Raw genomic sequence first — 21,459 nt, forward strand, 5'->3', positions numbered from 1 at the left:
CTAGGCACTTGTACCCAACAAGCTAGGTACCAAGACCACCAGATACGTTGAACAGCAGTACCAAACACAACCAACAGAGAAATGGTAACCCAACTTCAAGGATTGTAACCCAACTACAGGGATTTTACGTACAAAGTGTACAAAGTGTATTGAAAACGACTTTAAGACGCTGATTCACAATAGACTGAATGCTTCTATGTCACAACTTAGTAATAAAACTTCCTTTCACAGTTTTTATTTTGGTAACATTACTAGGAAACATGCACTTTGACATTCTAACCATTTCTAAGGGTGATGTAGCGCCACTCTCGACGCTTAAAGTTTCACTGAGCACTTTTTTTCGTTCTTCTGTATTCAAACAGTCCGTATCTGGGGATTACAAAGATACTGATTAAAAATTGGCACAGTCCTTCCTTCTTGAGATCTTCCAAACCACAGCAAAAGAGGCTTTTGTTTTCCTTTTTTGTTTTCTTATAGTCAGATAATAACGAAGTATTTGGGTACAAGGAAAGAACGGCAAAATTGAAAATAGAATAAGGTGCACTAGAAGTCAGGGACCTGCAAGGCTGTGTGTGCCCTTCCGACGTCCAGAAGCCGGTAACAAGCAGGTTCTCTTGAACCCCGCCTACAACAGGCGTGGCCTATCAGGAGAGGGCTGAGGAACTTTGGGAGCGGTTGGGTGGTGCTAAGGGAAGTAACTAGCGAATCACGGGCACGACCTAGGTAAAGTAGCCACAGGATAGGCGTGGGCGTGGCTGAGGGCGGGACCTCTGTGGGCCTTGGGCGGGGCCTGCGGCGGGCGCCCTATGAAGAGCTGGCGCAGGAGGGGCGGGGCCAGCTGGGAGCCGCCTTCCGTCGGGGCCCGACCCGCCGCGGTCGCCGCGGCCTGCGGGGCGGCGGGGCGGCGCGGGCGGCGAGCTGGGTGGGATGCGGCTGACGCGGAAGCGGCTCTGCTCGTGTCTCTTCGCCCTGTACTGCCTCTTCTCCCTCTACGCCGCCTACCGAGTGTTCTTCGGGCGCCGCCGCCACGCGCCGGCCGCGTCCGTGCGGGGCCTGAGGAAGGGGGCGGCCCCGGCGCGGGAGCGCCGCCGAGGTAGGGCCGGGCCGCCGGGCTCGGGCTCGGGCTCGGGGCGGGGGTCGGGCTCGGCCCCCGCGGCCGCGCCGCCGCCCTCCGACGGGGTCCGGGGTCGAGCACGGGTCCGCGCGCCCCTCCCGCGGCCCGCAGCGCCCCCGCCCTGCCCCGGCGTGGCGCGGCTTGCGCGCCCGCGTCCCTCCCCGGTGTTGGCCCCCGGCTGCAGTTTGCCCTCTCCGCAGGGCCGGGCCCGGCGGGAGTTATTTTCCTTTCCGTCTTTCTTTTTCCTTATTTTGCGCAGTAATGATGTGGGCACGGTTGCGAACTTCACATACAAAACTCATCTCTTATATATAGGTGTATAATCCACAGCAAAACTGCAGAATTTAAATTGTGACTTGATACATATTTGGCTGGTTAGCTTAGAAGGGTATGTTGGGGAGAGGGGAATTTGTTGGGTCAGGCTGACACCTTATTTCTTCAGAAGATCTTTCAAAGTCCACCAGGAAATACGGGGCCGAAGCGATGGTACAGCGGGTAGAGGGCTTGCGTTGGATGAGGCCGATCATCCCACGTACATCCCCCGTACATCCCATATGGTACCCCTCGGAGCGACGCCAGGAGTAACCCTCAGCATCGCTGGGTGTGGCAAAGCCCCCCCCCCCAATAAATAAATAACAGCAACAACTAAAACCCACAGTCCACCAACAGTTAAATTCTGACTTCCTTTGTGTGAGGGGAAACCCGTCTGAATTTAGTTGCTAACCTCTTTGAATGAATTGACATTTGGATGAAATCGGAACTTTCTAACATAGTATTTACATGACCTCAGGCTACAATTGCCGCTCAACCTTACTGATAAACTGTTACTTTTTAAAACACAGAAAAATCTCCTTTGGAAAGTGAAGAGTGGAATCCCTGGGAAGGAGATGAAAAAGCTGAGCAACAGCACAGATTTAAAACGAGCCTTCAGATACTAAGTAAATCCTCAGAAGTGAAACCAGACCTCTTCCGTGTACAAATCTGGGGCAAAGCTGCCATCGGTAAGTTAATGCATAGCACCAAGCACGTTTTGGGAATCACTAAACTAAACAGATTAAGTTACTTTGTTGTAGGCCTTTCCTGGAGTGTTTCCTACACCAGTATTCATTACAAATACCCTAGAAGAGGGCTATAGTGTGTGGCTTACTTAAATTTTGTTGCTCACAAAAGCACTTTTGTTGTATCATGAAGTTTTAGTGTTTCAGAGTTCATAATCAGAATGGAGCCCTCAGTGGGGGTAATAAGAGTCAGAAAGAATTTATTGTGACCTGGGAAGATGGCAGGAAGGGCTAGAACACTTGTGTTGTATGTGGGGGCCTCATGTGGGATGCTCTAGTTCATTTCCCATCACCACACAGTCTCCACCCCCACTTCCCAGCAAAAGGAAATAGCTCGTGAATTAGAATGAACCTTGTTTGGTCTTTAAACATGAATTAGATTTATGTACAGGGAGGATTTGAGTTGGAAGTACCAGCTGGAAGAAAAACAATAATGCTTGGTTTCTAGTAATATATTCTTGCACACTTTCGTGTAAAATATATATCCTTGAAGATTACTACTGATCTGTAATTTAAAATGCACTGTCCTAATCATTAATCATCATGTTCTACCAATTGTTATAAAAGGTTAGTATTAATTTCTCCCTTTAACTTCCTGCTTCTCCAATTCTAGTTTTAATAAAATATACATATTAACGGGTTTTCATCTTTCTAGGTGTTTCTCTTAAATCCAGTAAACAAGGTAGCTAGAAGGGTTTTATCAAGAACAATTTTTAGGGACCAGAGAAATAGTACAGTGAGTAGGACACTTGCCTTGTATGCAGCAGATCCAGGCTAATCCATGGCATGGCATATCCCTTCCCCCCCATATGACCTAGGGTGATCCCTGAGCACAGAGCCAGGAGTAAGCCTGAGCAGTGCTGGGTGTAGCCCAAAAACAAAAGGTGGGGGCACCCTATTTTCATCAGCTTGTTCCCTAAGCATAGTGATAAATATTCCTGTTCAATAGTGAAGAGATGGAAAGATGGAATCACTGATCCATGGAATTTTGAGTGCAGCTAGGCAAACTCCATTGGGTTGCAAAGCCTGGGAAAAATATAGCTTAAAACTTTCCTTTTCATGTTTTTAGCTCCAAATTTAGAGTCATCCTTGCTTTTTTGTGATGGGTGGTATGTGTTCACAGCTCAGTGGTTTTCTCAAACTGTTTTCTGCTGGTAGCATTTTGGGAATCTCTAACCTTTTGTTTCAAATTCTCCCTGTCCTTTTTAGACCAGGCTAGCAGTATTTTACTCATGTAATGGTCTTAAGACCCGTGTGCATCTCCTGTGTGTGCCCCATAGTGCTCTTCCACAGTTAGGTTACTGGATAAGCTCATCTCGATTTCTGTTCTTAAACTACACACCTAATATCTTCAGAAAACCTTCTATGTGAGTGGACATTCTGACCTTTTTCATCTGAGGTCCTTGCAAAGTGTTGTCAAGCCACATTTGTGGCTTTTCTCCAGAAACTTGCTGTCCTTACAGCAAATCTCATTTTGTTAACCTCTTTTGCATTCCGAACAGTGAATTCCCAGATGATCAGCTCCTGATTCCTTTCGTGTAACTATTCCCTCAATGTCTGTGTTTCTTTTCTTTTCTTTTTTTTTTTTTTGCTTTTTGGGTCACACCCAGCGATGCTCAGGGGTTACTCCTGGCTTTGCACTCAGGAATTACTCCTGGCGGTGCTTGGGGGACCACATGGGATGCCAGGGATCGAACCCGGGTCGGCCGTGTGCAAGGCAAATGCCCTACCCGCTGTGCTATCGCTCCGGCCCCTCAATGTCTGTGTTTCTTATGTCTTCCTATATCTCCAAGAAGAAACCAGGTCGTAACTTCTCCATTCTAACTAAATATCTCTAGCTACATGTTCCAGGTAGTTTCTGCTTTCTGCCTTGGTGCAGGGCACAGTTCAGCTTAGTTCATTGCTGCTACATCACTGTATCACTGTCCTCCCGTTGCTCATTGATTTGCTCGAGCAGGCACCAGTAACGTCTCCATTATGAGACTTGTTACTGTTTTTGGCATATCAAATACACCACAGGTAGCTTGCCAGGCTCTACCATGCGGGCGAGATACTCTAGGTAGCTTGCCGGGCTCTCTGAAAGGGGCAGAAGAATCAAACCTGGGTCTGCTGTGTGCAAGGCAAACACCTTACCCGCTGTGCTATCGCTCTGGCCCATTGCTACTGCTATATAAATAGACTATTAATTCCTTCTATCACTACTAACATGCCCCTCATTTCCTTCTGAGTCCTTATCAGCATCACCGTTCATGTTCATATTTCTACCAATAATCTGTTTATAAGGATTGTTTATTCTCTAAGACAATATAGATTTCTTTTTCTAATGGGTCCCTAACTTCTTGCTGAGTTCATGAAAACTGAGTTATTAGCATATGAGTTTTATCTGCAGTCTGTTTAAGTCAGTCTAATCAAAACTTTTTTTTAAAATCATGTTCAAAATTCTTTAAACTTCTCCCCATTACCAGTTCCAGTCTCTTTCAGATTTTTTAAATTTGTTTCACAACATGCTGTTTTCAGAAATCTTAATCTCTGACTGCATATTCTGTACTTTCCTATAACAGCCTTAATCTATTACCAAAAATGTAGTGGTTCAGGGGCCCAAGTGATAGTACAGTGGGATAGTATAGTACAGTGCCTTACATAACTAACCTGGGCTCAACCCCGACACTTCAAAGGGTCCTCCAAGTCCATCAGGAGTGATCCCTGAGTACAGAACCAGGAGTAGACCCTGAGCATTGCTGGGTCATTGTCAACCCATTGCTTGTCAATTTACTCGAGCAAGCACCAGTAACATCTCTATTCCTCCCAGCCCTGAGATTTTAGAGGACTCTTCTTACTACTTACTTACTCATCTTTCCCAAAAATTAGAGGCTCTTTCAGGGTCAAGGGAATGAGACCTATCGTTTCTGGTTTTGACATATCGAATACGCCACGGGTAGCTTGCTGGGGTCTCCGAGAGGTGGGGGAGGGGGTGGTGTGTGTGTGTGTGTGTGTGTGTGTGTGTTTGTGTGTGTGTGTATTACCCTATGATTTGTGTCTGAACTCCATCAAAATGGTGTGGTAATTATGGAAAATGGGTAGGAAATGTCTTATAATGTGTCTGGAAGCCAGCCTGGAGCATGGCAGCAGTTGGGTAGTGGAGGTCGGCTGCTGGGACTGGGTCCCTTGGGGTGGGGAGGGTTCTCACTCGCCCCCCTCTGGGGTGCCCCAAGAGAAAACAGTCCCGAAAACAAAAAACAAACAAATTTACCATTTTACAAAAGAGCTTCTCTGGTTGTGTTGGGCACAAAACAGATCTCTGTGCCCCCTACTCCCAGTAAATTATAATATAATATAGAAACATTTCCAACCATATAGCAATCGGTAATGTAACATTACAAATAAAATCAATGGGAAGAGGTTCAGCGATAATAGAGGTTCTCAGATTTAGAGTAAGAGTTATTGGTCTTTAACGGAATCCATATTATACACAGAGAGTCCCTGAGTTTTGACTCTTACAGTATCTACCACAGTGATGGTTTTGCGCTGTTAAAACCATCTTTTCATAGCACTGCCAGTCAAGGAACCAAAAGGAATTGTACCAAAACCCAAAAGTAATATTACTGGATTATATTCAGTTTCCTAGTAAATAATTTTTGTTTTGTTTTGTTTAATTACCAGGTTTGTATCTCTGGGAGCATATTTTTGAAGGCTTACTTACACCCAATGATGTGAATGCTCAGTGGAGAGAAGGATATTCAGTTGTGGGAAGAATACATTACAGGTATTAATTGTGCAACATTAACCTTTGCTACATTGCTATACAATGTTTTGTATAAGACTAGGGAAAAATTAGAAATTATCTTTATAGAAGATATCTCTACTCCATCCTGTTGTAAAGGATGGAGAATAGGGCTGAGAAGACAGCTCACAGGGCTAGTGCATGTGTTTTGCTGTGGGAAGACTTGGGTTCAGTCTCTAGCACCACATGGTCCCCCAAGCACTGCCAGAGCAACCCACAAGCACTGAGCCAGGAGTAGCCCCCAAGAGCTTCCAAGTATAACCCAAAACTCTAGGGGGAAAAATTAAGAATGGAGAAATACCCCTCATAAATATATATTCAAAGTTAAAGCTTGCTTTGAACATTTGTTCTAAATTTGGGTGTTTAAAAAAATCTCCCTTTCTAAAAATCATCATCATCATCATAATCATCATCATCATCATCATCATCCTATTGATCGTCAAATTTCATGAACAGTCTCAGTAACGTCTCCATTCATCCTAGCCCTGAAATTTCAGAAGCCTCTCTTTACTCGTCCTTTCCAACTGCTGCCTTGGAGGCTCTTTCAGGATCAGGGGAATGAGACCCATCATTGGTACTGGTTTTGGCATGTGAATACACCACGGGGAGTTTTTGAGGCTCTCCCATATGGGCAGGAAACTCTCGGTAGCTTCCCAGGTTCTCCCAGAAAAGAACTAGGCTCCTGTCTTCCAGGAGCTTCGTTTTATAGTCTCTGGATGGGATTACATGGCACCAGGGCAGTCCCTGGGTGTGACCGCCTCGCTACTGGGAAATGGGGGATCTGGGTGGAAGAGGCCCATTCCCGATCAGAGCAGGCTTGGAGATCTCAGCCAAAATCATGTGCCTTAAATGTTTCAACCAGTTTATCAGTCATCAGCACTGATTGGTCTCATTGGTCTGAAGACTGTAAGTAAGCCATACCTCTTTCAGGTCTCAACTGTTGTGAATAGCCCTGCAGTGAACATAGTTGTGTATATATCTTTTCAGATTGGTGTTTTGAAGTCTTAGAATAGATACCTAGAAGTGGTTTTGCTGGGTCTTATTCTGTTTTGTTGTATTAGTGTTTAGCTGTTTGTTTTGGAGTCACACCTGGGTATTCTCGGGGCTTGCTGCTGACTCTGTACTAAGGAATCACTCCTGATAGGTCAGCAGGGACCGTATGTGGTGCTGGATTTAAACCCAGGTCTGCTACCAACAGTGTTCTTAATTTGTTTAAGAAATGCCTAAACCATATACTATTTTCAATGAAGGTTACATTTCTACCAATTGTAATTTTTATTTATTTTTTTAATTTTCCACATACCTGCCAACTTTTATCCTGAACTCTGAAATAGGCCATAATTAGTAGTACAAGGTGATATAGCTAATTGTCAAGGTGATTTGCATTTCACAGATAGTCAGTGATAATAAGCATTTTTCCATTTACGTGTTTGCCATCTGTATGTCTTTGAAAAAGTATTCTATGTTTTCCCTCTTTGAATGAATTTGTTTGTTCCATTTGTTGTTGTTTGCTTGTTTAGTATTGAAGATGTACCTGGTGTTTTGTTTATTTTTCCTTTTCTTTTCCTTGCCAATGGGATCAAATTACTGAGAATGCTACTGAAAGGCCAGAGAAATGGCATAGAGGGTCAGGTGCTTGCCAGGCATGCAGTTCACCGGATTCAGTCCCAGGTACCATCCCTGAGTACATCCAGGAGTGATCCTTGAGCACAAAGCTGGGTGTAAACCTTGAACAGAACAAAACCAGAAGTGCCACTGAAGTCAATATTCATGGCTGTGTTGTATTTTCTTCTTATGTATTTTATGCATTCAGGTCTAACACCTAAGTATTTAATCCACTTTGAATTTTCGTTTCTAGTGTGAGGTAAAGGCCCATTCTTTCACATATGACTGTCCAGTTTTCCCAATACCTTTTGTTGAAAACCATTTCCTCTTTCCATTGTATGCTCTGTTGACTACTTTGTAGTAAATTAACTTTCCATCTACATGAGTATTTATTTCTGGGCTCTGATTTTATTTCATGGTCTGAGTTTCTGCTTTTTTCCCCAGTAGTGCACTGTTTTGATTGCTTTTACTTTGTAGTATTGTTTAAAGTTGGAGTATGAATTGTGTCTTTCATTTTTCTCAGAATTGCTTTGGCTGTTAGTGGGAGTTGTGGTTCACACAAATTTTAATAGTGTTTGTTCTACATTCTTTAAGAATGTCATTGGAATTTTGATAGAAATACATTGGGTTTGTATCATGCTTTAGATAGAATGGTCATTTTAGCAGTGTCGATATTTCTATTCTGAGAACATATGCTCTTTTCCATTTTCTTATAGACCCTTCTGTTTGTTTTCATAATGACTTACAGTCTTAACACCTCCTTTGTTAATTTCATTCCAAGGTACTTGATTCTTTTGCCTGGCATTGTAATGGGTTTTTCCCTCCTTATTTCTTTCTCTTCTCATTTGTCATTTGTTATTTTCATGTAGACACAGAGCAGGTTTTTGCATATTGGCTTTGTAGACTACTCTTTACTGAAGTGGTTTATGGTTTCTTCTAGTTTTGTTGGCATCTTTTGGTTTGCTTTGTATATTATGTCATCTACAAGTAGTGGTAGTTTAACTTTTTCCTTTCCAATTCGGATCCCCTTTATATCTTTCCCTTTGGGGTCAGATTTCTTTCTTCCTTTCTACCTTTCATTCTTTCTTCCTTTCTTTTTTTCTTTCATCCGGTTAGGGGTGGGATGGCAGGGCCACATCATGTGGCACAGGGACCTACTCCCAGCTCTTTGCTCAAGGCTCACTCCTGGTTGTGCTGTAGGGGACAATATGCAGTGTCAGGGACTGAAACTCATCTGAACAGGTCAGCACATGCAAGGCAAGCACATTACCCCATAGACTATCTCTCTGTCTCTAGATGCATTCTTTTCACATTTAAAAAACATTTTTGAGAATAGTTCAATATACTGTTTTACAACTATAAAATTTTTATTATAGTTCCCAAATGGATAGGATGCGTACAAAAGTTTTGCATTGCCCAGCTAAGCTAATACTGTGCAGAAATTCCCTTGTCGGTCTTTTCCTGTGCAAAAATAGCATCTTTTTCTAGTTACTGGGAGACTTTGTAATAAAAAGGCCCGGGACATTCTGAGTCTTGAAATTGTTGAATGATAGGGAAAAATGTAGTTTAACATTTTCAGTTAAATTATTATATCTTCTTCCATGTAGAATTTAACATATACACACATGTGTTATGTTTTTTAAAGTTCCAAGTAATGGCAAGGTGTTTATCATGTGTTTGTTATATATAGCTCTAATAAATTGTGTCATTTGCAAAACCTTAATGCCTCAAAGTCATACTGTATATATAAACTTTAAACAATTCTGTCAAAGATAGGCAATGGATTTGGGGCCAGAGTGATAGTACAATGGATCAGGCACTCGCCTTGCACACACTCAACCCGTGTTCCATCAGAAGCATCCCAAATGGTCGCCTGAGCCCACCAGGAGTGACCCCTGATTCTGTAGTCAAGAGTGAGCCCTGAGCACTGCCAGTTGTGGCTGCAACCCTCTCCCCACCAAAAAAATAAGATAAGCAACAGATAAGCAACAGCAGATATAATTCAGGGAAAAAAGATTCATGGTATCATTAAATGCTCTTTTTTTTTTTTTCTTTTTGGATCACACCTGGCGATGCACAGGGGTTACTCCTGGCTCTGCACTCAGGAATTACCCCTAGTGGTGCTCAGGGGACCATATGGGATGCTGGGAATCGAACCCGGGTCGGCCGCGTGCAAGGCAAATGCCCTACCCGCTGTGCTATTGCTCCAGCCCCTAAATGCTCTTATTGTAAGTTTTAGTAGTGAAAACATTTTTAGATAATCTTACAATAATCTGGTTATAAATTTAAATAAAATATTATGATAATTTTTCAGTGTTACCCAAAATAAAATACTTTGTCTTTAAAACATTCACACATAGGGAGGAGGGCTGGAAGAAAGTGCAGCCTCCGTGTGGTGTCCTCTGGTTCTATAGTGTCCTAGCACACACCAGACCTGGGTTACATCCCAGGCACCATGTGGTCCCCCAAGCATTACTGGGTCAAACCTTGGAGGCCCTGCACTGCTGCATCTGCCTGGATATCCTCACACAGCAGAGCAGAGAAGCACAGCATCCTCATGCAGTTGCATGGAACCAATGGCCCAACTGGCAGAGAAGCTCTAGTTGGTGGGGCCCGACCCCCTGAATGCCTCTTGGCAGGACAGGAAATTCAGAACCATGGTGACTGATGTTATGATTTTAAAGTACAATTGTGTCACCCTTTAAATGTTTTTATTTTATTTTTAATCATTCCTGAGGTACTCTGATTTATAGCACCGTTAATGATGGTTTCATACAAGCATCCTCCAATGCCACACCCACCACCAGCAAGCCTGCCTCCCTCCACCAAGGTTACTGTATCACTTTTTATGTTTCATCTAGGTTTCATTTTGAATGTTTCACCTGCCTTGTGTTTTCAGAGTCCTCTCTAATACTCCTCTCGGAGTCGTAAAGCTTGTCTGTTTACTCTCGGATAGTTTGGGGGGCCACGCCTGGTGGTGCTCAGAGGCCCACGCAGCACTAGCGATCAAACCCAGGCCTCCTGCACTGGAGGCGTGAGCTCAGCTCTTGGAACTATCACTCCAGCCCCCGAGTCTATGATGATTGCTGGCAGGGCAGTGGGTAGAGACTGCCACTGGTACCCACACCAGCAGTTCAATGCTGTGGCCCAAGGCTGAAATACTGCTTGGGGCCTTCAGTGCCAGTGACTACCAGGTACTCCAGGGCTGCACCAAGGGGGCTCAGGGGACCATATGTGGTGCTAGAGATGGAGCCTGGGTCATCTCTAGCACCACATATGTCCCTTAGCCCCTGAATTCTCTCTCCAGCCCCTATGAAAATTTTCTAAATACAATAAAGAACAGAGTAATACAATAGTTTCCCATCACTCCACCACCCAGAACACATTTTCAACCAACTCTGTCATATTTGCTTCAGATATTTGACTTTCTTCTTAAAAGAAATAGTCCAACAAAAGACACAAAGCTTTTGCTGTATTATTCCCTAAGTCCTTTCATCTTTTCTATCCAGAGGTCATCCTTATTATGAAGTTGGTATGTATATCCCCATTCAACACTTTTTTTGTACCAGGATCAAACCCAGGGTCTTACGCATACAAAGCACATGTTTTAAACACAGAAATACATGCCTAATCCCAGTATTAAGTATTAGTCACAAATAATTGTATCAGAAACTTTCAGACTGACATATAATTAAGATATAAATGTTCTATTACTCACTTTCCCCCTATATATTATATTTTCAAGCCTTAACCTGCTTGAAATGTTTTGATTCCATCCTCCAGTGCATCTGTACTTTCTCATGCATCAACAGACACTTCATTCAGATAAATGCAAAAGCAGCTCACACCATAAACTTTTTGAGATCTACTACTTTAAACCACCTTTCTAGTATGAACTGCATACCTTCATGCCAGTCAACTCTTTTTCTTTGCTTAGTAGCTTAAATCCCACCTCTTATTTTGGATATGTTTAAAAAGCTACTGCATTTCTGATAACCAAAGGATGTTCCCATTAAGCAATGCTCCATCATTCAAACTTGTTCAAAAGAACTTGTGTTATAAGTAATTATGTTTTGAAAAAAATACGGATTGAATTTCATTGTAGATTTTATATGAAGTAATGTGAAACTTGCTAGAGAAATTATGTACAATGGGTAAGTCTCTTGCCTTGCATATGGCAATACCTAGATTGCTTCTTAGTATCACATATGGTCCCCTAAGCTCTGCCAGGCGTGACCCCTGAGCAAAAAATCAAGGGTAAACCCTGAGCACAACTAGGTATAAGCAAAAACACACCAGAAGGAGGAAAATAAACGTTGTGGTACCAGATACCTTTGTTGTGTTTAGCACTTTTATTTGTCACTTGTACTTACTTTGCTGTTTTATTTTTAACAGTTTCATCACTGGTCCAACTGTCACTCCCGGGTACTTCTCTGTTAATGCTGACAATGTGGTCCTTGTTTTAAATGGGAGAGAAAAAGCAAAGGTCTTTTATGCCACCCAGTGGTTACTGTATGTACAAAATCTACTGAAAACTGAAAAACTCCAGCATCTTGCTGTTGTTTTGCTTGGAAATGAACATTGTAATAATGACTGGATACTTCAGTTTCTCAAAAGAAATGGAGGATTTGTGGAGCTGCTTTTCATAGTGTATGACAGCCCATGGATTAATAATGTGGATATATTCCAATGGCCCTTAGGAGTAGCAACGTAAGTACAAAATGTTATACATTTCTAGCTCAGTGTTTCAATCAGGAGAATTATGTTGTAAAATTTATTAAAATAAAAGTATGATATGGTCTCATGATTTGGCAACAATAAGGATGTTTCAGCAGAGTTGTTTTTTGGATTGGTGTTGTGTGTGTCTGTGTGTGTGTGTGTGTGTGTGTGTGTGTGTGTGTGTGTGTGTGTGTATTATAAGGATGTTTCAGCTGAGTTGTTTTTTGGGTTGGTGTTGTGAGTTTGTGTGTGTGTGTGTGTGTGTGTGTGTGTGTGTGTGTTGAACCTCCAAAGATGAACTTTCAAGTTTACTGGGAGTATCCTAAAATAATTCAAGCTTAGGATGACCTAAAAAAGATATTTAGCTAAGAGTGAAAGAGAAAACAGTTTTAGTTCTATATAATTTGTAGCAAAAACAAATCCAGAAACTCTGTCACTGTCACTGTCATTGTCATCCCGTTGTTCATTGATTTGCTCGAGTGGGCACCAGTAACGTCTCCATTATGAGACTTGTTACTGTTTTTGACATATTGAATACGCCATGGGTAGCTTGCCAGACTCTGCCGTGGGGGCGAGATACTCTCGGTAGCTTGCTGGGCTCTCTGAGAGGGGTGGAGGCCAGAAACTCTAAGGCAATATAAATCACTGTACTCTTAGGTTTGAAGGCATCTCTTTTATTAAAAAGAGAACTTAATTAATAGCCAAGGTCTCTCAGCATGTCACTTTTGTATGTCTATGTATGTCTTCTCTAAAAGAGAAAGCTTATATTTTTGTCAGTTAATAGGTTTTTTATTAATGAGTTGAGGGAGATCATTTAGCATGCTGAGTGTTTTTGTGCATACTGGAGGCCCAGGTTTCATCCCCAGCACTGCCTAATCCTTTGAGCACAGGGCTGGGAGTAGCGCTTGGGCATTGTTGGGAATAGCCCCAAACTGTTGAATTAAGGATAAGTTGTCTATAATACATAACCTTCCAGAAGGAGGAAGATTTTCCCCTGTTGTTCATCACTTTAGATCTGCAGAGCTTATAAACTGCAGCTAGAGCTGTCACCACTCAGAGAAGGCACTCAGTAAGTACTTGTTGAATTGATAAATTACATAAAATATCACTATTGACTTTTGGATCTGATATTCCTGATTTATTTCTCTATTACTGGTTACCAGCTGAGGCAATAGTTGGCTATTGAGACACCACCAAGGGCGTAGCATTCCTGCCTTACTTCTACAATAGTCTCACTCAGGACTTGAGGTAGGGCCAACAATAACACTTAAATTGTGTATAGCCAAGTCTAAGACTCTAAAAAATCTGCCATTTCAGTAGTAGTACCTGTATTTGTGAAATGTTTTGGTACAGAATTAATACTTTTGTCCAGGTTATGGTTTAGCCTTAGAGCATTGCCTTTTACAGTACTTAGCACCACAAAAGTAAATTTTTTTTAATTCACATTTTTGGGGCCAGAGAGATAGCACAGCGGGTAAGTTACTTGCCTTGCAAGCAGCAGCCCTAGTTTGTCTGTAGCACCACATATGTTCCCCCACATACCATCAGGCGTGAGCCCTCAACTCAGAACCAGGAATAAACCCTGAGTACAGCCCAGGGTGTAATGGCCCAAAACCCCACCCCCATTTTTAAGAATTTACTTTTCTTAAAAAAATTTAATCAATCCATATAGTTTAGGAGAAAAGTCTATAATTCTGATCTTGTGATGTAAGCCAGTATCTTTCTTATAAACCAGTGATTATCAACCAGGGCACTCCCCACTCCACTCCCCTCCAAAACATTTGGCACTGTTAGAGGTTTTTTGGGTTGTTTTCAAGTTGAGAGAGAAGCTGATAGTGTTATGGAGAGGCTAGAGATGCTGCTAAAAGCCCTGCAGTGAGAATACAGCTCCCACAACACAAAAGCGACCTCCTCCCAAATGGCAGGAACAAGGCTGACAGCCTATTATGGACTGTTCAGTAAAACTTAGCTCTTTCATAAAGATTCTGTCAGATACCCTGTTGGATGCTGTTATTTCTAAGTACCTCTAAGAGAGCTATTGCAGTCAGCCTCTCCTAAATGATATGCAAGGCTTTTTTTGTTACTATTTCATTCTATTTGAGAAGCTTTGGGAATTAGAGTTCTTTGCTACAGCCACCTGTATCCTTTAATCTTTCTTTTATCATGGATAAAATCACAATCTGTATAAATATAGAAGATTCTTTATACATATGAGGACATTGAATTCAACCTGCTTTACACCTGTAGGTTTACATGGCAGTTGGCAAATACATAAATAAAGCACCTTAGAAGCATAATCTCTGTGACAGTTTTTAAAATGATGTCAATGTGAAGTTTTTTTTTTTTTTTTTTTTTTTTTTGGTTTTTGGGTCACACCCGGCGATGCACAGGGGTTACTCCTGGCTCTTCACTCAGGAATTACCCCTGGCGGTGCTCAGGGGACCATATGGGGTGCTGGGGTTAGAACCCGGGTCGGCCACGTGCAAGGCAAACGCCCTACCCGCTGTGCTATCGCTCCAGCCCAATGTGAAGTTTTTATACATAAAATTAATGGATACAGAGGTTTTCAATAAGGAAGCATGGAAATTGTATTTGGAATTTAGAAAATTATTTTAAATATCTTTCCCTTATATGTTCATGCTAGCTAAAATACGGGGTTATGAAAGTTTTACCAATCCTATTGTCATATGTTGTTAATTCATATATGTTTGTTTTTACAGGTACAGAAATTTTCCTGTGGTGGAGACAAGTTGGTCTATGCTATATAATGAAAGGCCATACATATGTAATTTCTTGGGAACCATTTATGAAAACTCATCCAGACAAGCACTCATGAGCACTTTGAAACAATATGGGGATGATAAGCTTTGTTGGGTTTCACCAAGAGATAAGTAAGTTCTACTTGTTACTCAGTACAGCTGTTTTGATACCCAATATGAGAGCTGATTTATGTGGCAGCACAGATCTCCAAAGAGATATAATTGTTAACTTTATTGTACCAATCTTTCCCCCAGAAGATATACTGGTCGCTAAAACTGGGAAGAATCTGAACTATATACAACTGAAATAGGGAGACTTTCCCATAATTCTTGTAAACCTGCCAGAGTCTAGTAATGTCGATTAGCAATATTTGTTAGTTAGACTTTACATATAAGAGATTATAAATGCCAATCCCTGAGATATTTAGGAGACCATATCAGTACTGGCCTTTACCCACTGTACTATCTCTCTAAGCCAACATGTTCTATATCATTTCATATAAATTCTACAATGAGATTCAGTTCATATTTTTTCAACACACAAACTCTTCTGAAGAAGTTGAATGATGGGGCATGACTTAATGGGAGGCTTTGTTTAAAGACAGATCTATTTGCATAGATAATAAGAAATGTGGTAGCTTTTTTTTTTTAAACTTTAAAAGATGGAATTTAAGCTACTAAGCAAATAAGTAGGATCAAATAGCAGGGCATCAGAGTGGCCAATTAAAGCACAAGTAAGAATACATTTAAACCCCAGCTTAAAGGGCAGCTCTGGGACTTGTGCCTATTTGGGAGGTGTCTCTATCAAGAGCAAGTATAAAGGCCCTAACGTAGGAGCATGTATGTGATAGTTGGGACAGTGCTCTAGACTGGACTGAATGGCTGTGTAAAATAATGGTTTGCTGTGAGAATAGAATTGTTCCACCGTTCCGCTCTTGCTGTTGGAGCCTGAGGTAGGTAGATGAGCTCCCTGCTTCTCTGTTTGCCTTTTCCCTCTCCCATGTAATCCCACCTGTTGCTTTTCCTCTCTGAATCATACATGCTAACTCTCTGTTCGTCCCTTTAACTTTTAAGAGTTGTGTTCCTAGCAGAATCACTCTCTTTGGCATTACTCCAAGTTAATTTTTGTTGATTCCCACATCTGCATACATGACTCTATCACCTAGGTATGCATCTTTACCTCCTCATCTGTAGTGATCTGCTCCTTCACTTGACCTTAGGCACTCACCATCATTTCCTAGCCATTGTCATTACATACACTCTTGCTTCCACATGATCTCAGGTCAGCATCTCTCTCTACCCAACACGTCTTACCATTCTCATAATCTGACTGACAATTTGACTAGCTCCTATTGCCTTTCATTATCCCTCGCTTACCTCATATTATTAGTTCTTTGCTCTGCTGGCTTCTTAGTCAATCATGACTATATACACATTTAGCTCCTTAGTTTGCTAATCTAGCAAATCCTAATTCTGGTTAAATCCTCTTACCTGTTGTATATCAGCACCCATGCATCCAAACATACTTAGAGAACGCTGCAAACACCCACACCCAATCATCAAGGGTTGGAACTAACCACAAGTGTGTGTGGGACTGAGAGTAGGCAAGATAGAGAAGAGACCACTATGACAATAATAGCTGGGAATGATCATGCTGGACAAGATCTGAGAGTTTAGCAAAAAGTAGGTAAGGGATGTTCTGGATAACCTTTCAGTATAAATATTGCAAACCACAATGCCCAAAGAGTGGGGGAGAGAGAGGGGTGAAAGAGAATGAGAGAGAAGAGAGAAAGAGAGAGAGAGATGAAAAGTGCCTGCCAAAGAGGCCGGTGGGGGTGGGAGGTGATGGGAGGGAACCTGGGGATACTGGTGCTGGGAAGTATCACTGGTGGAGGGATGGGTGTTAGAATGTCTGACTGAATGACTATATAACTGAAATCCAATCATGAACAGCTTTGTAATGCTCTAAAATAATAAAATAAAAACAAAAGCAAAACAGAACAAAAGTACACAACCATGACCATCAGGTGCCAAGCAACCATGTATTATCCCAGTGCCCTAGAAAACTTGTATCTCTTCTCTCTTCACAACCTCTCTTAGCTTTGTGACTCTCTCTCTTGCTTATTTCACTGCGCAAATAGGATCAAGTGAAATAAAGTAGAGAGTGTCTAGCTTTCTAACTGGTTTTCTCACTTCTGTCATTGTCCCTGTGCTGTCTTCTCAACATGGCAGCCTGGATCAGGTCAATTATTGCTCTTAGCAACTCCTTGCTCCATGGGATGCTCTTACTACTTTTTTTACACCTTTCCCAGTCATTGTCTCTGCTTCAGCCACCCTGGTTCCTTTGCTGTTCTTCGGCTGTTCCAAGGAACATGATCTTTGTGCTTGCTCTGCTTTGTTCTCCCAGATATCTGGAGGGTTTCTTCTCACCTCTGGCTTCATCTAGCAACCCCTGCAATGAACTATTCCCTGATTACAACACTCCCCCTTGGAATATTCCTCCTCCATTCTCTGCTTAATTTTTCTCAGCATTTAGCACCTTCAAAATACTTTCCTGACTTGTTCATTATTCGTCTCCATCACTAGGCAAGAATATAAACTTCATGAGGGCAGGGACTTGGATGGTAAAGTAGAGAGTGAAGATCCACCACCGAAGAAGACATTAGCTGGGCTGGAGTGATAGTACAGCGGGGTAGGCATTTGCCTTGCATGCAGCCAACCCGGGTTTGATCCCCGGCGTCCCATATGGTCTCCCAAGCACCGCCAGGAGTAATTCCTGAGGGCAGAGCCAGGAGTAACCCCTGAGCATCGCTGGATGTGACCCAAAAAGCCAAAAATAAAAATAAAAAAAGACATTAGCTGAATAAGCTTTCAGAATTCGTAGGTAACCACTAGGTTTTAAAAATGTGTAGCTGTAAATTTTTCCAGTTCTTATATATGTTTAAGAAACCGTATTTAGGCATGATTTTACTTCTCTGCCTGTTGTGATGTAAAATGTGTTAAAATAAAAACATTTTCTTCCCCAAATGTCATACTTAGTAAGGTAGAAGCTACAGTTGTTTTTTCTGGTTTTCTAGATGGCAGCCTCAGGAAACAAATGAAAGCCTTAAGAATTATCAAGATGCTTTGCTTCAGAGTGATCTCACATTGTGCCCAGCAGGAATAAACACAGAATGTTATAGAATATATGAAGCTTGTTCCTTTGGCTCTGTTCCTGTGGTGGAAGATGTAATGACAGCTGGCAGCTGTGGAAATACTTCTGCTTATCACAGTCCTCTGCAGTTGCTCAAATCCATGAACGCTCCCTTTATTTTTATTAAGAACTGGAAGGAACTTCCTGCTATTTTAGAAAAAGAGAAAACTCTAATTTTACAAGAGAAGATTCAAAGAAGAAAAATGTTACTTCAGTGGTACAAACAATTCAAAAAAGAGCTAAGATTGAGATTTACTGATGCTTTAGAAAGTTCATTTTTCAAGAACAATAAAGATTAATTGTTAATTATCTTTTTAGCTAGGAGCTGATTTTTTTAAAATAATTGCCTAATATTGGTGTGTGTATATGTGGTGTGTGTTTCTAAATGCTATTGAAAGTACCTTCTTAGACCCTACATAATATTCTATCATGATGACCAAGTGTGACACTAATATGGTCTCCTGAGCACGCCAGGAGTGACCCCGGAGTACAGACACAAGAATAAGCCCTGACTGCTGCTGGTGTCACCCAAAATAAATGAATGAATAAAATCTCACCTCTATATCTACTCTCTAGGGAATCTTGATCTAGCTTCCTGATACTTGAGTTTAGGTTACTTTCAGTGTAAAATAAAATAAGAATGACACCTCATAAGAGCTAGTTTATATGAAATGATATATAAAGTACCTATAATATCAGTCATAAATTTTAAATAGTAATTAGTATTTTATCCTTCAGTCATCACAAGTTAATAATGAGTCTAAAGTTAAATATTTTAACAAAGACTCATTTACCATGTTATAAAGGTACTGGCAAAAGCTTAAAGAGTTAGGGGCCGGAGCGATAGCACAGCGGGTAGGGCATTTGCCTTGCATGTGGCTGACCCGGGTTCGATCCCCGGCATCCCATATGGTCCCCCAAGCACTGCCAAGAGTAATTCCTGAGTGCAAAGCCAGGAATAACCCCTGAGCATCGCTGGGTGTGACCCAAAAAGAGAAAAAAAAAAAAGCTTAAAGAGTTAGACTTTTAAAGTGTTAGACTTTTAGATTACTTTTGTGAGATCATTTAATTTTTTTATTAAAATTTTTGAAAGCAAAATTTGGTCATAATTTATGCAAAAATTGGCTGGGGCAATACAAGCCTAGTTATCTGAGAAGTTGTTGTTGAAGTGCTAAGACTAGCCAGGGCCAGGGAGATAAATCAAAGAATTGGCATCTCCAAATAATCTAAAGATTTAGCAGTCTGAATATAAAGAACCTTCCCTTTGCCTCCTAATGGAGAATCATAGTGCCTCCCACACCCCACCCAACTCTAAGGACTGACCACCAACACCCTGCTCATAGGTAGCCACTGTATCCCTTATGTTTCTCCTCTTTAGTCCCCCATGTTAGATACAGCAATGGGTGCTTTATTTAGGAATATCGATAGGCTTCCTGATGATCCAGGACATTGGTATAAAAGTTAATGACTGATGCAGCTCTTTCTAGGAGTTTTATGGCTGCTTGCAAATTTCAGAAATATTTGTTGCCTGTCCTTAAATAATGCCAGGAGCATTTTGATGGGATTGCATTGAATCTGTATAGTGTTTTGGGTAAGATAGATATTTTAATAATATTAATTCTCCTAATCCTGAACAAGTAATATATTTCCATTTCCTTGTATATACTTTCATTTATTTAACTAATGATTTGCAGTTCTCATTAAATAAGTCTTTCAACTCCTTTGTTACTTCCAAGATACCTGACTTTTTTTGCAAAATAGAAATTTTAATTTTCATCCTATATCATTCCATATGAAATGCAACATTTTTGTGCATTTTTTATCCTGCTACTTTATAGGTTTATTATTTGAGTTTTTTAGTGTATTCCTTAGAGTTTTCTATATATAATGTGTCAGTTACAAATAATGATAGTTTGGCTTGACAGTTTGAATCCCATTAATTTCCTTTTCTTTCCTAATTGCTATGGCTAGGACTTATACTGAACAGACACGATGCAGAAATCCTTGTCTTGTGCCTGATCTTAGAGAAAAGTTTTGGGGCTGGAGCGATAGCACAGCGGGTAGGGTGTTTGCCTTGCACGTGGCCGACCCAGATTTGATTCGCAGCATCCCATATGGTCCCCTGAGCACCGCCAGGAGTAATTCCTGAATGCAGAGCCAGGCGTAACCACTGAGCATTGCCAGGTGTGACCCAAAAAGAAAAAAAAAAAGAGAAAAGTTTTCAGATTTTTGCCCTAGAGTATGATATTAGCTATGGGTTTGTAATATATGTCACTAACTATATTGAGGTAAGTTCATTTATCCTTACTTTGTTGAAGAATATTATCATAAATGGGTGTTGGATCTTATTAACTGCTTTCTCTGCATCTATTCGTATAATCATGGGTTTTTCCTTTTTATTGATGTAGTGGACCACATAGATTGATTTGCATATATTGAACCATCCTTTTCATCCATGAAATAAATCCCACAAGATCATGATGTATTATCTATTTAGTATATTGTTTAATTCAGCCTACTAAGATCTTATTGAGGACCTTTTTGAAGACAGACATATAGCTAGGTACAGCCTAATAGAAAGAAAATAGAAATTCTTCTGTAAAAATGTCTCCTTACTGACTTTTGGTCTAGTTATCTGTACAATGGTGAGAAATATATATTAAAATTGTCTGGTACTACAATAGCTATTGATACCTTTCATTAGGTTTGTTAGTCACTGCTTTATGTATTTTGATGCTCCTTTGTTTTATTATATATATAAAACAAAACAGTGAGATATATATATATGTACATACATATATCACTGTCACTATCACTGTCATCCCGTTGCTCATTGATTTGCTCGAGTGGGCACCAGTAACGTCTCCATTCTCCTGTCAAGTTCAGGGTCAATGGAATGAGGCCCATTATTGTTACTATTTTTGGCATATCGAATATGCCACGGGTAGCTTGCCAGGGTCTGCTGTGCGAGATTCTGTATCGCTCTCTTCCGGGAGCTTTGTTCTATAGTCTCTTGATCTTGGACGTTGATGAGATTACATGGCACTAGGGGCAGTTTGTGGGTGTGACTGCCAAACTACTGGAAAACAGGGGATCTGGGTGGAGGAGGCCCACTCCCGATCTGAGCAGGCTTGGAGATCTCAGCCACGGGTCCTGCATACCTGGGTTCCTCTCTTGATTCCTTCATGCGTGAGGCTCGTCCGAGCATGCAGAAAGTGGCCTTGAGCATG

General features: G+C 41.3%; 1 protein-coding gene across 1 annotated transcript; it reads left to right on the plus strand.

Annotated features, from left to right (window-relative positions):
* Positions 1-844: 844 nt before the first annotated feature.
* On the plus strand, positions 845-18,546 carry RXYLT1 (ribitol xylosyltransferase 1). Its single transcript, XM_055118532.1, has 6 exons — positions 845-1,093; positions 1,957-2,115; positions 5,833-5,935; positions 11,954-12,268; positions 14,998-15,168; positions 18,114-18,546. Exons 1-6 carry the CDS (start codon positions 928-930, stop codon positions 18,526-18,528), a joined length of 1,329 nt encoding a protein of 442 aa, XP_054974507.1. The 5' UTR covers positions 845-927; the 3' UTR covers positions 18,529-18,546.
* The last annotated feature ends 2,913 nt before the right edge of the window (positions 18,547-21,459 follow it).

This window comes from Sorex araneus, chromosome 10 (assembly GCF_027595985.1).
Source record: "Sorex araneus isolate mSorAra2 chromosome 10, mSorAra2.pri, whole genome shotgun sequence".
NCBI lineage: Eukaryota > Metazoa > Chordata > Mammalia > Eulipotyphla > Soricidae > Sorex > Sorex araneus.

Excerpts from the sequence above, each read along its gene's own strand:
- RXYLT1 (XM_055118532.1), top strand. The coding sequence starts at position 928 with ATGCGGCTGACGCGGAAGCGGCTCTGCTCGTGTCTCTTCGCCCTGTAC. Across the intron at positions 5,936-11,953 it reads GTGGGAAGAATACATTACAG|TTTCATCACTGGTCCAACTG; the intron begins GTATTAATTGTG and ends TATTTTTAACAG. Across the intron at positions 12,269-14,997 it reads TGGCCCTTAGGAGTAGCAAC|GTACAGAAATTTTCCTGTGG; the intron begins GTAAGTACAAAA and ends TTGTTTTTACAG.